The 18,161-nt window shown below is 35.5% G+C and overlaps 1 protein-coding gene across 16 annotated transcripts in view; it reads left to right on the top strand.

The window, feature by feature from the left end:
- Positions 1-18,161, top strand: part of KHDRBS2 (KH RNA binding domain containing, signal transduction associated 2) — a 339,817-nt gene that overhangs the window by 300,627 nt on the left and 21,029 nt on the right. For 13 of the 16 annotated variants that reach the window (XR_004239392.1, XR_004239390.1, XR_004239391.1 and 10 more), the window contains 3 exons: positions 4,826-4,999; positions 6,944-6,995; positions 7,916-17,141. Coding sequence is in view for 1 of the 16 variants with exons in the window: in XM_032104702.1 (XP_031960593.1) it covers positions 4,826-4,923 (98 nt within the window). In the remaining 15 variants the exon portion in view is untranslated. Of the gene's footprint in view, positions 1-4,825; positions 5,913-6,247; positions 6,377-6,943; positions 6,996-7,915; positions 17,142-18,161 lie in introns of those variants that run through there. The other 3 variants (XR_004239382.1, XR_004239381.1, XM_032104702.1) reach the window with 3 other exon arrangements.

Here is an 18,161-nt window from a genome sequence, read left to right as displayed (position 1 = left end):
TTGTCTAAAATAATATATCCTTGTCCAGTTATGACATGAGAAAAGTGCAGCTACATTTTCTGTGGGGATTTTTTTGGCTGAAATACTGTCTTCGTCAAAGTTAGTTGAGCTTCGGTCATTAGCTTGTGTACAGCAAATTTTCCAACCATTTGCAAGCAGTATTTTGTCTCCATCCATCTTTCTATGGAGGCTTACTAGAAATACAGCACAAATTGAATTGTCCAAAGAAAGGCATTCTAATTTTAAGAGTTCCCATTTTAAAGCTATATGTCTGGTTTCTATTGGGTCTTCTTCTCAGCACATCTATATCACTTTTCTCTTACTGCTCGGGCAATTAACTACATCTCAGAACACCCCAGGGAGGGAGGTACTCCTCTCTCATTCTACCAGTGAGGAAGCCATACCACAAAATATTGAACAATTGTCCAAGGTCACTGAGCAAACAAGGAGTAGAGCTAGTAATCCCAATTCCTGTGCAGTGTGCTCTCTCCACATGTATGCAATAAAAGAGATTTTTTTTTCTCACAGGAAAGAAAACTATTGTATTCTGAATTAAAAACAACTTCTGTTTCTAAAACACCAAAAGGTAAATGAAAAATCAAATTGAACCATTACACTACTTGCTGTTATATACATCTTAACTATCTACTCAGAACAGCTTTCTAATCTTTTCCTGGCCGCCTGTCTGAAATAATTGACCAGAAGCTAATAAAATTGTGCCCAATAATTGTGGGCAGTATTCCGATGTTAAATAAGTTACTGGGAAGAAAAAGTGGTCAGGTCTTGATTAATACCAGAATTAAGCAATGACTATAAATAAAAAATAATTAGGAAATAATATACTCCTATGTAAATCACCATTAAGATACATTTTTATTTTTAACTCATCCATGATTATGATCTGCCCTTTAGCTATTGCATTGTTTCCCTCTCTGTGTTTGTGAAAGAGTTTTATTCAGTACTGGAAAATTCCATTATGAGGTTGCAGAATGCTAAATGAAGAGTAAAAAAAAAGTGTCTGAATATGTGATTTTCTCAAATCTTTACTTGAAGACATTTAAGCATGTGATGATAGCCATATGGATAGACCACTGAATTTTTCTGTGCTTGCAATAATGCATAGGTAAAATAGTAAGACAGAAACAACTCCATATGTATCCCTCTCTGTGCTATAAATGTTTCCATTTTGATCCCATATTCAAAGAAATTTCTCAGGTTAAAAATTATATGACCTTTTTTTTATTCTGACTCTCTAATAAGAAAAAGAAAAACTAACTAAAATTCTGTATTTAAACAGATTAAAGCTATGGAGTCTCCTAGCAGTTGATAAAAAAATAATCTTCAAAGCCTCAAGTAAGGTATCAATAATGTCTGTAATAAATACTGAAATAAATGATTTCTGTAACTCAATGAACACAGTAAACAAGAGTCCATCTGAACCATAAGAAGCAGTGCAAAAACACTAATATGCAATTTCAGTCGGGCATAAGCCAAGGGTGCTGATTGCCTGTGATAATAAGAACAATTTTATATCCTAGAGGTGAGCTTCAAATGCCAATTCACAGGGAGCGTATAGCAGACTGAAGGACATATGCAGTGTAATCAAAAGGGCTGTGCCCATGTCTTCACACTTCTTACCAAAGTAGCTATAACACTTCATATCACACACAATCCTTTAGCCCAAGCACTCTCAGATTCCTCACCTATAAACTCTCTTAATTTTCCATCATGCTGCTATAACTTGCACTTTCAGTTTTTCTGAAAGTAAAACATACAGTATTTCTCCTTAAATTCCTGGAAAAACTCTGCCCTCAGTTATTTATCTGCCTGTGTGGATTTCCTTTTAACCATAGTCTTTGAAACCTGATACCACTGGAGACAGTCAGAAGTGAAAAGGACAGGAAATGAGTGTGGTCTACTAGAGCAGAAAGACTGGATGGAAGTCTGCATGTCACTGAGGGAAGGGGAAGTTCAGACTCCACAGGGTTTCTCTTCACAGGAATCAGAAAAAGGAAAACAAATCAGCAGTAAAACACAACAACCACCCTGCACATTTCTTCAGCTCTTGGGCAATGTCTCACTTGTTCTCCCGATTACCTTTCTCTCTCCAAAGCTACACCTATTGCCCGTTCTTCACCTGAGATCCCTGTCCATTTCATTAATATGTCACTTTATTATGATGAAATAATGTCCAGGTTCTCTTTCCTCCCCTTTTGGCACAGTCTTTCAGAGAAAGACCAGGCTCGCTCACTGTTCTCCTGTTCTCACAGTGAAAGTCAGTCTGGTAATCAAACTTTCAACCCTTCTACTACCCAACGAGCTGCCCAAATCTCTGTGTGACTGCTGAGGTAATCTATAGGACTCCAGCTTTTAAGACTGTTCCTGAAAATAGAGATTTCCATTCTCAGGAACTCCCTTTCTTCCCTTGGTGCTGAAAGAAAAAGGTTACCTTGGACTTCTGGAAGGGAGGCATGAAAGAGCAGCTTTCATGTCAAGGGAACTTTAATTACTAGCATGCAGGTTCATTGTTTATTAAAACCCCCCCTAGGAAAAAAAACACTAGCAATCTGATTTCTTTTTTGGTGTGGCTGCATCTTGTAGTATATTTACACAGCGTGGTTCAGAGACTCTTGATAGTGCTGCTCCCTATCATCTTGCTTTCTCCACAATAAATATATAATCCTTTACTGCTATATGAGTGGTAAACACCAGGGTTTTCTCAGTTGAAGGCTGTAGTCCCAAAACTTCAACATCTGCTTTGGCTATGGATTCACCTGTTAATACAGTAGGCTCTATCAACAGGAGCTGTTAGCTGTCAACTATCACATCATATTTCAATTATGGTGTTTAAAGTCTGAAATCAAGCAAATAGGTCCACCATATTACTGAAAGAAAGAGCATAAGAGACTTGTACCACAAATTATGACTCAGTTTTTGTTCCATATCAGGAGCTGGTACGGTCACAGGAGCAATTTGCTTTAAGAACAGTCAAGGAAAAACAGTTTCCTCCAGCTGGTAATACAAAGTCATTTTTTACTGCATGAGTACTGCCAAAAAGACTGTACATTTCACCTTTATATGAAGGTGCTTCAATCTGGACAACGCTGAGGGGACTAAAGAGAAACAAGAAATTGGCTTGTCTTTGTGTCGTGCATTTACTGGATATTTTTACTACTTCAGTCATTTTCATTTATTTAAATAAAGTTTCTCTTTTCCGTATAAATCTCTCTTGTCCCCAAGGCCTCTCTGCAAATGCAGTACCACTTCAGCAAAGGGTAATTGAAGCTGCAAAAAATTTACAGTAAAATGCCATTTTTAAAGGGTGTAATGAGACATACTGCAGAGACAGGATTTTTAAATCCACTATACAGAAACTTACTCCCTGTAGGAATGAGAGACCTGAGGATTTAGAACTATATCATATTGGCTGCCACTTCTTCAACCCTCTAGGCAGTAGCTTTCCACAGTAAACTTTGGTTTCATGTGACCATAAAACCCCTGATATTCAAAAAGAGAACATCCTGAAGAACTCAAAGAAAATAAATGGAGTGCACCAAAAAATCACAGCAGGAGTGTTTCTTGTTCCATAGCAAGATCAACTGCTGCCAAATCTTTTCCAGAGATGCCCACTCCATATATGCTAGCCTGAACTCACTTTAGCTCTACAGTTGCTATTGCCCTCATACCTCAGGGCAACTAGATAATGAAGTGGAGTTGCAGAGAAGACATCTTGCAGAGAAAAAATAGCTTTCAGAATTTTAACAGGCTTTTTATGTTTTATATTTTCATTTTTCATCGTCACATAGCATTATCTTTTTACAAAAGGAATCTTTGATACCTGATTTAACCATTTAGTATTTTTTGCCTAGTGACAGCTATTTATGTTCTCAGTGGCCACAGAAGTCAGCAGTCATTAGCAAAAACAAGATCCGGGCAATGTTGCGCTCTGGCGTGATATAAGATGATACACTGTGGTTTGTGCATTTCCGTTTCAATCACTCTGAGTATGATCAGTTAAAGTCAGAGGAAGACAAAACCAGAAATCATTTGACAACCCACTGGCTCATTTAGGAGATAATTCAAGTTTTGGGTTCAACTGCTGGACCATCACTGTAGGGAGTTTCCTGATTGCACCTTTGGGAGGGTTAAATTCCAGAAATATCACACCAGAAAGGAAGAAGAAGATTTGTAGAAGCTTTGTAAAAACTGAACTAGACTTACAGTTTTTACCTTATGTGTCCTGAGCATAATTGATTCACCAAATTTGAAAAAATGTTCTAAAGATACTGCAAAGTAAAATCTTTTGCCTAATGTAGTAACTTCACATTTTTCTTCCATTATTTTCTTTCTTTTGGTCTCAAATGGAAGTAAAAAATTAAACATACCTTTCTTATCTTTTCATGATTCAACTCCTCATTTTGTTACCATACCAGCAGCATTAAATGTTATTCAAATTCCTGCTTTAACTTAAATGCTAGAAACTCAAAACATCAAATAAATTCTGAACTGGCAGACTAACACAGTGATTTTTCCAGAGCTGACTGTACCACCAACGCAGTAGTTATTCATTCTCTGCTGAAAGTGAAGGAGTAAGGCTTTTTTTTCTTCCTAAGATAGACAGGTTTCCTGTGTAGAGAAGTAGGTTAGTTTTCTGTAAGTTTTTTTGTGGGAGGATAAAGAAATGGATGATAACACCATCCTCATTTTGATTTTCTACAGCTTTCAGCCAGAACCCTCAAGAATTTTGACAGCCATTATCAGTGGCATCCCTTTGTTCTTTCAATTTTAGATATTTACAAAACTTGTTTTTCTCTTCTGTTTTTAGCACAAGAAGAATGGGCTACAACCCGTTCCAGCCTAAAGGCACCACCTCCAAGGTCAGCCAGAGGGGGTTACAGGGAACACCCCTATGGTAGATATTGAAGGTCCTCCTCATCTGTGACCTCATCTCAAAGACAATTAATAGCCTGTGGTCTCCACATAAACAGCAACAAGACAAGTAATAGTCCATTTCTTTTCTATCCTAGGGATTACTGCTCATTATTATCCTATGTACTACTTGTATTTCCTATAACATTTGCGTGACATTGGCATTAGTATTATTTTATAACACGGACTTAAAAAAACAGAGACAAAAAAACCTTTGGCAAGCATTGTCTATAAACTATTCAAAGATGATGTTCTGTTGGTTGTATTCATTGCTGTGTGTAACTTAAAAAGCATGACACTGTTACAGATCTTGAGTCTCTCTACATACTAGCTAAGGCTAAGTTTCTGTTTAGGGTTGCTGAAAGACTGTAATATGATTTTTGATTTTTTTTTTTTGAGCCAGACAATAATCAAGCTGTAGATAAGATGTTTTAACCTGTCTTTTTTAATATATGTTAGTTTAGATTAAGATGTTCGATATTAAGTTTGTAAATTTAATTTTAAATGCTGTTTTAATGGGGTTGAAAACAAGCAGCTACTGTATGTATGTAGCTAACTGAAATTGTTCAGTGTTTTAACCTGTATTTGTTAAAAAAAATCACTTAAAGTTCCATGTGTAAGCTTCTCTAAATAGGAAACCATAATTTTGTCAAATATGTTTGCCATAATTTGTCAATAAAGCTGAAACCTTTTGTAACAAACTAAATTTGGAATTACTTGTTTTCTAGCTTTAAATGCCTGCTTTATTTCTTTTTCAAGAGATGCCTAAAATGTTTTTTATATAAAAATTACAAAAATGAACCCAAGCCTGTTTTAAGATTTTTTGTGTAAGACTTTAAAAGTTGTATTAATAACTTCTTGTTGTTAAATAATATAAAAGTTAACAAACTAAACTGTTACATGAATCATGGTTAGTATCCACTAATGTATAACATGTTAATGGAAAAAAATGCTTTAGAACAATAAATGGATTTTAAACTATCCTTTAAGCTTGATCTTGCTAAACACAAACTCTGATTGACTTGTTTGTATTAGCATGTCTCTCGTGAGAATGTAATGGAGTTTAAAGAGGTAAGATTACCACTTACCACTGTTAGACTGTCTAAATGCTAGTTCTTCAACCTTTGAGTTTCCCCGCACATTAAATATCCCATTCAACATGTAAGCATTGCATAGATTCACCTATTTGTTTTTACTCAGAAGAGTGCGTTGACTGCATTTTTCGTAGTATATAACAATTTGTCTTGATAAACAAATCATCAGTGTCACTGCCCAGTTGTTGGTACTCAACTTCAAAAACTTTATTTGTAATTTTCAGTGCTAAATATCACCGCCCTTGAAGGCAGTTTAGAGGGCTGATATTTCTTTTCAGACTATCAGACTTGATGGCTGATGATTATTAAGGAAATATGTCGCAGGACTCAAAGGATGACTAAACGTTAAACAGGTAACACTAATAGTAACTCTGTAATTTTGAGTATGCAACAGTAATGTAAAATATTCTCAGTTATTAAGTTACTGATAGTTAAAAAAGTAAACCTACCAAAAGATAACAAATAGGTATATAGGCTATTAAAACAACTAATTAACATTAACTAGTGACAACAAAATTATTCTACAATATATAACCCTCAAAGTAATAAACAGAACTAAAATTAACAATAATAGTAATGCAACTCTTGCTAACAACAAATATATAACCTAAATTTTGATGAAGAAAAGAAAAAAAGAACAGAAGACTTGATGGTAGGGATGCCAAAACTGTTAATCCTTTCAATACAGTCTTTTTGTTTACAGTGGCTTTTTGTCAATGTGATTGGTTTACTTTTTTGATGCGACTAAAGTACAGGCCGATTGCTGTTCAGTTTGTGAACAAAATCTCTTGCAGCTGGAGTTGCATGCTAGCTCTTTTTGAATAGTTTATGATGAGTATGTTTTGTCCTTTGAAGTGTTAAAGTGAATTTAGTAGGCTACATGATGGTTACATTGAGTTTATTCTGTCTCACTATTTCAGGGACTCACAGGCATTGGACAGCTAAGCAGCAGATCTGCTGGGAAGTGGTCAGGTAAGCTCCACTGCATCTCAGGGGTTTTTCCTATTTGCTGTTTGATCTGTGCATTTGTTTTTATTAATGCACGAGAACGTATTCAGCTACCATTTTAAAATCTATGTCTTTCCAGCAACGTTTCTCTGCGTATCAACATAGTGATTATGGTATAATGGCAATCAAAACATTTGCATATATGTTATGCTACTCTTCATTTAAATTAAAGAAGTCTTGTCATCTATCCTTTAAATGGTAAATATTAAGATGGTGTACTTTACAACTGCTCTTGCCAAAAACATGAGCTTCTTTTTATTAAGAACATGCCTACATTTTGGCTAGTCACATAGCAAAGAAAAATACAATACTAGCTTGTCTTTGCTTCTGAAAATATTTAACATTTCTTCCTATGAAAAAATCTATCTGTATAGAGACAGGAAGTTTGTTGTTTATTCTTATGCTTGGTAGGTTTTTCTTTTATATGCTTCAGAATGATAGGGACACTGAGGTATCACTATGCAATGGCATGGATTGAGCCATTACTTATATTTCTCTGTTAAACACATTTAAACCTGAAAGTTTATCTTGAATGACCTCCTTAAATAGACTTCAGGTTCTATATGAGATTTTTGACTGAAGACAAATGTCATTGCTGGAAACAAACAAAAAAAATTCAGCTAAGTTAAAACTTTGTCCATGGACTCAGAAGTGTGAACCTAATCACAATACAAAAAGTACAAATTCTTGTCATCATTGTTAAACTAGATAAGATATACACAAATACACAGTCCTAGACACATTTATTACTCTGGCATCTTTTGCCATTACTGTGGTCTGGATGATGTAACATTTTCCAGGTATGGTGATATTCAACAGTTACTTACAAACCACAAGTTGTGTTGTATAACAAGATATAAAGGGTTTAATTTTCCTCTCCTAAGAGTTGCCTCAAGATCTTTATAAATTGGTTTTATTGATGTGCTACAACCACCCTACAGACCAAAGAGATGTAACATGGCATTAAGGTTTGTCTGCATATTACAGTCACATCAGTGTGAGTGTAGCACTGCACATAGTTACACAAATTTGCTTCAGTCAGTATGTATCTCTACAGAAAAGAAATACACTTTCCATTGCTATAAATAGTTTCCTACTGGTATAACCGTGATTTTAGATTATTATGTATTATAGATTTTACTATATAAGGAAATACTCATATGCCTTACTGAAATGATTAATAACACAAAGCTGTGAGCAGGTCATACCTGATGTAAGTGAGATCCAGAGCAAAGTAGATAAAATTAATTTCTCACTTGTGCATCACGTTTTTATGTGAGGGTAACTACTGTGAACTCCTTGAGGATGGACTTCAATAAATACAGCTTTATAGCAGAGCAGCATCCTCTAATATTCCTGTCTCCAAGTCCACTTTACAGCCATTACTTGTGTATATTAAAAAAAATGGCAGAAAGTGTCAGTAAAATGATGCATTGTGAAATATTCTTACATAAGGATTATTTAGAAAAAGTAGGTTAAATCAGTGCAAGCAAGCAACTGTTCATCCAAACATTTTTTCTATTGATTTTCAGGAAAACAGTATGAAAAATTACCAATGACAGCATGTGCTGTTCAGTGCTAACTAAAAGTATATTTCACTACTGTTTCTGAAGAAGCCTTGCAGTTAATCAGCTGTGTCTTGGGAAAAGCATAATCCACTTTATTAATTTTTGAGAGAGTAACAAGAGAGTCTGGTTGTTGTAATTAACAGCTGTCTTCAGGTCTTCCATGGAAAGCTGTGACATATTCCACACATCCACCAGTCAGGCCAGCCATAATTCTGAGGTTCTGAAAACTTATATGCACCACCAGAAAACCTGTAGCTCCACTCATGCTACAGATCACTCCAAGACACTTGTCACCAACCAAATTGGCTTAATTCACATACCAATTAGTTTTGTTTGTAATAGGAAGAAAAATCGATATAAAATATCAGAAGAAATAAATGAAAACATTAGGAAAGAGAAGTTAAAAATGCAAAATTTCTGTTCAAATATTTCTAAGATTTTTTTTTTTTTTGTTATCCAGGTTGACCTCATATATAGAACAGTTTGATCTTCAGAAGAAAATAGTGCAATATAGGTTTTAGTACTTTTTTAGTAGTTAAACCAGCAAATTATGTTTTGTTTAGCAGACTTCTTGTACGTATTCAAGAGCCATTCTAACTGAAAAAATCAGGTGTTTCTAGAGCAGCAACTTTTATTAGAAAATGAAGTAGCACCATGTAACTCTTTCTTTCCTATTCAGCTTATCTTACAGTGTTTAAACAAAGATCTTTAATCTTCAGATGAATAAATGAAGAAACTCAGGAAATACAGTATATCAGTATATCTGACCTCACCTCAGAGGATATTGGCAATGTTTTTGTAGCTCAGTGAGGTCCTCAACTTCCATTCAGAGTGACGGAGCTACAGCCATAAAGCCAAGAGATCTCTATCCCCTTGCTCCACACCCCTTCCACAGCCCAGCATAATTACTCCATTTTATTTAGACATGTGATGACTTCCAAACTGCATAGCACTGGTGTTAGTGATGGTGAGTGAGGGCATCAGAAACATCAGTGTGTCTGTGGTAGGGCTGAGGAGATAAATGTGCAGATCTTGTGATTGAGCACAGCGGGATGGAATAGCCTGTGTCTCTTTGTTGCCAGGGAGCTGCCAAACCACAGCCATGACTGAGGTACTGAGCTACATATCAGGAATTTAGTAAAGCAACCAAGTTGCCATTAGAATCAGGATGATTAACATGTATGAGCGCATTGGTTGAAAGGCTTATAATTTTATTGTGAGAATATGGATTTATGGTAGTCTTCATGAAATATCATCCAGGATTATTATCTGAAGGTTGAAATCAAGAACAAGTAACCAATGTATTGTGTTCAAATACAAACCAATTTTGTCTACATTAGTGGTGTATTTCCTTCATGTTTGACAGCAGGAGTGTTGTTTTGTGAACTTTCTAAGTCCAAAGTTTTGCGAGAGTCAAATACTGCAGCTACAGAATTATAAATAGAGGTAAAGGAGAATCATCAAATAAGCTGAACATTGGAGAGAAAGTCTTTGATAATGGGTGAAAGAAGCCTGTGATCTATTAAGGAAAGGAAGTCCTAGAGTATTTTTCATATTGTATTGCATTATCATGCAGAAACACGTTAATTCAAGACTATATAAAGGGTAAGTAGGGACAGCACTGGTATCGGTCTTCGTGCAACCTTCTTAGGGATACCTCATACTCTGTAAAGTTTACTGGTACACTTCCTTTCTTTTATGGAAAAATACTGTGTAAAATGAAAAGACAACTGAGAAACTCTACCTGAGTTTCTTAAACAACTACATATTTTGACAGAAAATTGTTCTCCTGTTGTCTTCTGTAATTTCTTTTGTGAAAGCAATACCAGATCTAAACAAGGTTATAATCTTGCACAATCTGTTTGCTAACTTCTTAGCAAAGATGTTAAAGCAAATAGTTTTGGTTTTTTAATAAGTATTACCCCAATTCTTTTATAATATTGTAGGACTTCAATAAATGGCTCAAGGTTGCAAGAAGATAAAGTAGTTTGGGGAAAAATATTAATACAGTCAGAATCATAGAATAGGTTAGAAATGAATCCTTTGTGACAAAGAACCAATTTATCCCTATATCAGAAACCATGGATTTTTTAGGGGTCAGGAGGACAGAGTTCATTTGTAGATGCATTTTTTTTCAAGGTAGGATTAAAAAAAAACTTTAATTTCACTAAGATGTTACAAAGTTTTCACACAAAAAGAAAGGCTATAGTTGGAAGGGTTGACTGTAGTTAATGTCCAAAGAATAAAGAACACATTTTTTATTATTTCATGTCATCCTCTGTTGTCAACAGATTCATCAAAGTACAAAAAGAACACTAATTAACGAGTAAAATCAGCAGAAAAACTGAAAAATATTTGAATGCTGAACAGAAAAATAATCCTAATGTCTTCTCAAGTTTTTTGTCCTCCATTAAAAACTTAGATGCACTCCGTGACCTCCGTCAGTTATTAAAACCCAAGAGTTACCAGAAAAAGTGTCACATGTTTTCAGTTTTACTGTACTGGTCTGCTGGGACAGAACAGGCACACAGGTAACTTTCTCAAGGCATTATGGTTTCAAAGATGATCACCATCATCACTCTGTTTTTAGCTAATTAAATTTTTCTAGTCATTACTGTTTACCATTGAGACTCGACAGAAAGCTTTGAAATCATCAAACCTTTCGTTTTTCTTCCACTGGTTTTGTTTCTGGTGCTGTAGGTCAGGACCAGAAGTTTCAAATTCATTTGTAGGCATCAGGAAAATGATTCCTACTGAAAGATTTGCTGATATACATAGCTATTGGACAATTTATGAGCTTTGCTCATGAGTATGCCAGTATCTTTTAGTGGAGACATACTGTATACGGTATTTATGTTCTGAAACCATGGGATCTAAACTGTGCCTGCCAGTATGAGTACAGGAAAGATTTTCTGTCCTTTCACAATCTCTGGTTGACTTAGTAATTTGTATTACATCTTGGCAGAACATGTTGAAATATATCTCTAAATCATGCATATCTGGAACAAAGTTTTCGTTCTCAAAGAGAAGCAATTTTTGTCAACTTAAGCACAAGAAATTCAGGTTTCTAAACTTCTACTAAAAACATGTCACGGTTTAAAGGCTTGTTTTTCTTACGTAAATCCTATTAAAAGGCTGTGTTGGGTAGTTATTGAAAGACATAAATGCCTCCTTTCCTAAAATAATTGAATTAGTTTCGAAACCTAGTATGCTTTACTGGAGAATAGGAAGACTTGTTGAGAATGCAATTGAAGACATATATCAAATATGTAAATCAGAAGGAAGGTTTATTGGAGGAAGATCACACCCGTGCTGTAATGGTCATTATTCACATATTAAAAAGAAAAACATGAAAGAAAAAGACGTGCAGTTGATCATCTATATCCTGCATGTGCCCTAAGAATTTTTCAATATGCTATATGGAAACAATCAGAACTTCCTAATATCAATTCACAGCATTTGGGTGTATGAGGTGGAAAATAGAAATGCTTCGTGTCCTGATAAGAGTAGAATTAATTATGAAAACAATGTTTCTTGTTTATTTCTGTTGCTGCTGTACCTTATTTGTTTAATGGAGGTATAGTTTCTTGTTATACAGTGTGAGAATAGCTGCTTATATCTTGTTTGGCACTGCTGGATGCATTAGCTCATGATGGATGGCTTACTCACAGGAAAGCAGTGAATACCTTTGTTACGTGCCCTTGCGTTACAAGACCTTCACGCTGTGTTACCACCACCAAGTCAGAGGTACAAACTGCTGAGCTGCTCATCTGTGACTCAGCATTCTGGGTGGGCATGCTTTCTTTACTTCTGCACAGTAAACAGAACAAAATGTGCAGATATTTTGCATCATTATTTACTATATTCACTTCAAACTCCATATTCATTGCTCAGCTAATAATTCATTATATTTCTTCCTGAACTTTATAACAATCCTGCACAACCAGTGGCAAAAATCAGTGAAAAGGTCTTGCCAATGCAGCTTCTTTCTTTTTCTTTTCTTTTTTCTCCTTTTTTTCTCTTCTTCACAGAATAACATAATGTTTCGTATACCTACAGTAGCTGAAAAGATAATCAAGGACACTGTCATACAAATGAAATGTTGCTATTCGCTAATAATATAGGAATTCAGTGTGGTATTCTCTGAGTATTTAAAACTAATAGGGTTCTTTTTATTATTCTCTATGATATTTTTTTTGAGTATTTAATACCTTTTTAATATCTGTTTCAGAATTCATGATGTAAAGATACAAACAACTGACAGGAATGTTGTATTACATTGAATTCTTGTTAAGCAAAGTAGCTTTCTGATGGAGAATTTAATCCTGAAGATCTTACCCAGGTTTCATATACTAAAAATCCATGCTGACTTCAAGGACTGAAAAGGGAATATGAAATTCAGAATGTGATCTGTAGTCAGTTTTATAATTTAATTAAATTCAAACAGAACACTTACCTGTTAAGGACTGGATTGCTTCATTCCAGCCCGTGTCCTGCTTAGCAGCAGTGTGAAATAACTTTGATCCAGAAAGAATACTTCAGATACAGTACCACATCAAGATTTTACTTTTTATGTCATCATAACCAATTTTCCCACATGCAAGAAAAATACTTAGTTGAAGGTACTTGCTTGGGACTGTTGCTCGCTCAAATCTCAACTTGGTGATCAAGTTCATCCATTCACTTTATTTTCATGAGAACTATCAAATTTCTGAAGGAGGCACACTACTTTTTGTATCACTGAACTTGTTTGCAGATCTAAGGCAAAAATGGGTTGCCCATTAGACTGTGAAGGCCTGTGGGATACGTGCTTCAGGGAATCTAGTGCTCATTTGAAAGAGTAACTGGAACCCCAGTAGTGCTGTGTAGACCTTACAAAGCTGAAATAACACCTACAGTGCTCAAAAGAAAATTGCTGCATGGAACTCAAAATGCTTACTAAAGGCAGCAGGTATTTTAATCTCTTCCTTGTAATGGAGTGTTAGACAAACGGTGAAGCTGCATGATCTGGCTAAGGTCACTCAGCAGGTCACAGTGATGTAATAAAGGGCAATTAGCAAAGCAGCAGGTGAGGGTAAGAAGCTGCATCAGGAAATGAAACACAGGATGTATTCTGAGCTGGGATTTGTTTAGAGAACTGAACTCCCTTGTCCACAGTGCAGTTGCACTGTCATCATTTGATGCCTGCTGGACCAGGCAACTGGATGAAGCCACAGCAGAATGTGTGTGTATGGGGACCATACCTACATATGCCAGATTTACAGTGAAGAAGCCTGTTATTATTATCTTCATACATTTCCTTTATAACCCTGTTTTTCTATAGCTGCATCACCTGTTGCTATGGTAAGTTTCTCATGCTGTATGTCTTTGATGAGCAAGAAAGACATCTCGAAACACTGGTAAGGGCTTGAGACTCCTGGTAATACCCAATGTCCATCCCACAGCACTGAGCACAGTGGGATCGGACCCTAAAAACCTACATATTCTTAAACTTTGTAGTGCTGACAGTTTTAGAAATAATGGAAGTTCTATTTTAGACCATTTTAGGGATAATTTTAGATTCAGTCATTTGTTTGGGTTTTTCTACTTTGGAGTCTGCTTAGCTAAATTAATGGAAATAAGGCACCTGATTTTGTAATACATAGTCAACCAAAAATAACCCTAAGAATATGTTAAGGATCTAGACAGCTGTTAGCTTTTTAGTATAAAAACATTTTATACCAGGTTCCTCATCTGAACTTATTTCAATGAGTCATTCTCATCCATAGCTCTCATAGATGCCTCCATTTCTCTCATTTTTCTTGTAAGTATACTTTTTGCAGGGCTGGCCATATTATCTACCATTAAGATGTTCTATAAATGGAACTGTGTCCACTTCAAATTAAATTTTCCAAGATAGGTATCTGCTCAAACCAAGGATTTTTGTCAAAATGCTAAACATTTCAGAAAAATAAAAAATCTTTTTTCTGTCAGATCCAGAAAAAGATGTTTGGGGTGCATGGCAGAGGGGTCAGGAGAAATATGTAGAACGAGCAAAAGCTCTGTGTGTATTAGCAAATTAGACAACACCAGAATGATCCTATCTCAGACTTACTTTCTCAGTGCTCGTATTTTTAATTGCACTGTCTTGCCTAATGTACAAGTTGATATCTGTGGTAATGTAAAAGCATTGTGTGCCCAAATAGGCTCTTAGCCACAGAACCACGGGCTGGCATTCCCAGTGATTTGGGGTACAAGTGGAGGGTGTTTAATTACCAACAGCTGAGTTTGACTAAAACAGAGGAGTGGATTATATGATCCTTCAGCCCCTCTATCAGCAGACTTTTGTGTGAGGGTAGGCAAGTTGCTCAAAGTTGCTCAAACATTGCCTGCTAACGTTGCGTTTCTTGTTGTCTTGAGATCTTACAAAGACTCTTTGGATCTGATTTTCATCAGTTACAAGTGTCATCATCAGCTGTGCCTATGTAAAGTGCTGTTTAAGGTTAGATGCAAGCCTTGGCTTTCCCAGGGAATGTAACAGTGTTGCATGTTTTATTTTAACTCAGGAATACAATAAACAATTAGTTGCACTAATGAGGTATTCACATAGTATAGCCAAAAACGATGCAGAAAGCCAACTACAAAATTCATAATTTTGTCAAGAAAAATTAAGGTTTTGAATAGAGTTCAGTAAATTAATAAAGGAAAAACACATTGAATAATGAGGATAAAAGAAATATCGAATAGCTGTTCTTTCAGTGCCCTTTCTTGTGCATGAAATCAAGCAGAAAAAAAAAATTAAATCAACCATTTTAAACCCAATGATTTAAAAAAAAAAGAAAAAAGAAAACGTAACAAAATTTAATTCAGACACTGGCTACATCAAATGTATACATGACAAGACCTGAATTTGGGTTTCACAGACCTGTAACTGATATTTAACTAACTTCAGAGTGCTTGGCTTACTTTAACCATTTATTTTGCAAGCCTGATGTTTATACCTACCTGATCAAAGAAAAATGTCTCCCAAGTTTATGGAAAGGTTTACACAATTTGCAAATTGAGGTTTCCTGTATCATAAACTTGCTTAGGATATAAGGAACTCCCCTGAGTGACCCAAAAATTGTTTTCTGACTCTTCCATGAAAATCTGTTTGTTTTGGAGAATATCATGAGATGTCTACAAGGTTGTTGTTTGCCAACTCAGTTAACTTGCTAGAAGCTATAAAAAGATGCCTATATTCCCCTACTCCACTGATCAGGATTTTTTCCTTCTATGTGACATTACCTTGGTGCAACACTTGGGGAAATACTGAGCACATTCACCACCAAGCCTCAAATAGCTACTTTTGCTGCTACAGATAGCCAGGGTATCTATACATTCAGTGGAGTGATCTTTGCTTACAGAAAATAATTCAGAATACCTACACCAGATGCTCTAAAACACTCTCTGGATGTACCTTGTCTCCGTTGGCTGACTGAAGAGACTAACTAATGTGCTTAAAAAATGCCTCCCTCTCCAGCCTAAATCTTTAAATTCTCTAGCAATTCATTGATTTTAATAAGAACTTATTTTAATTGGTCTCTCATGGGACTGATTCTGTTAATATTATCAAGAAAAGGAACACAACTCCAACCCAACTTGTTCTTAGGAGTTCCCATTCTCATCCATACCAGCACTCAGAATTAATTTACTCTGGAAGAATATAATTATTCTTCTGTAATACCTGCATAAAGAGTGTTGGTGTTCATAAAACTCACCCCCACTATGTTTTTATTACTTTGCCAAAAGCATACTCATACTACTGTGCATGGACAATGAGCCTTCATCTCAAGTAGATGCTTGCAGGTACAGAAAAGGTATGGAGGCAGCACATGATAAATTTGTAGCAGTATAAAAATTAAGAATTTAGGTGAGAAATCTAGGCTAAAATGATAGCTAAAGTTTTATATAGTAACTCTACTAAAAGTTTCAAAAAGTAAAGAAAAATAAACCAAAATCTAGAAATACCAGTGTTCCGTTTGTTCCTTTCCCTCTTTTTTGCTCTGTTGTTCACAGTCATCATTTTAGAGACCCTAAGCATGTGATCATATGTTTTCCCATTCTACTTGTGCTTTGCAGGGAACAGGAATGTGTAGCAAATTCTGTTGTTATTTTTTGTAACTGCTTTATCTCATAGCATGCAGAATTTGGAAGGTAATGTCTTCCAAGACTTTTCTGTCATCCAAACTATAACCCTGTGTCACAGAGATGGTATGTGAAGCTACATAGGTCATTTAAGCTAAAATATTAATGTGACAACTAATTTTATGTTCTTCATTGAATATGTCTGCCCAACTTTATCTTGATTTTCAGATTTTTGGAGCCTTAGGGAAGTACTGTACCTTTTGAATGGTATTCAGGGAATTGAGAGTGCTCAACATCATTTGCAATAAATCACTGGCTTCTGAAGGACTGAACCTCAGGTTAGGACTCTCCACAGCCCTGAGTTCTGGACCTACCATTACCACCCTCTCTAGGATATGCCACCACTCAGACTTACAGTGATCTTCCAGTCTATCAGGTGAGCTGTAGTATTTTTCTATATGGTTTTAGTTTATGTCAAATGTCAGATAATTAGGTCACCTCAGTCTGCAAAAAATAGGATTATTTTAAACTAGTTCATATTTTGTTTGCCATTGGAAAGGAACTTATACAGAGACACTTGAGGTGCTTCTTACTTTGAAACAGGACAGTTTGATGATGTATCTAAATTCTTACACTTTTTCTGTCATAAAGAAATATAATAGTTAATAATCTTCCTCACAGAACTAACATAATAATAAATAAGCTATATTTGTGCAGTGTGTTGAACATAGAAATAGTTTTTAAAAATGCCAAATATTTGAAGAAATCATCTCCCCTTGGGATAAGCGAATTCATTGAGACAGTCATGTGAAAACCAAATTTTGCAGATCCTGGGGTTTTTTGCTCTGTTCTCCACTTGTTAATCTCTGAAGATATTGGTATCTTTATTGAGCTGCTGTGAACGTCCACTTATTAAGGTTTGTATGGTTCAGTTACTGTAGCACTGTTGCTACAAAGTTTGCACAATGAAAATCTGTTAGAAAGTAAATACAGCAGCAACCATTTGGATGAAAAAGAGAAAACAAACAAGGGTCATACCATTAGAGTTTAAGACAGAAACAAATATTTAATTCAATCCTATATCCAGAATGAATTAGGTCTTTTGGAGAAAAGGGTAGTAAGGGGTCCTGCAGTTAAAGGCTGTATCCTCTTGTATATACTAAAGGACATTATGTAATTATATTGGAAATTATAAATCTAACTTTTCCTAAATCCTTCAAGCTAACTACTGAGTTGTATTTTTCTGTAATAAACTTGTATACATCCATATGTCATAGAAAAATGCAATTATTGCATTTAGTTATTAGAAATGAGAATGTGAAACAAAAGACTACTGTCAGCCTTTGCTGTTGGTAGCTAGTGCATCCAGAAGGTTTCAGCTCACAAAATTAATATCAAAAACTAATGTGGAGTCCCTCTGTAGCTGGACACACCTTCATTTCCTACACCCTGGTGC

Source organism: Corvus moneduloides, chromosome 3 (assembly GCF_009650955.1).
Source record: "Corvus moneduloides isolate bCorMon1 chromosome 3, bCorMon1.pri, whole genome shotgun sequence".
Taxonomy (NCBI): domain Eukaryota; kingdom Metazoa; phylum Chordata; class Aves; order Passeriformes; family Corvidae; genus Corvus; species Corvus moneduloides.
Note: the sequence above shows the minus strand (reverse complement) of the source record. Positions and strands in the feature narration are given on the sequence as shown.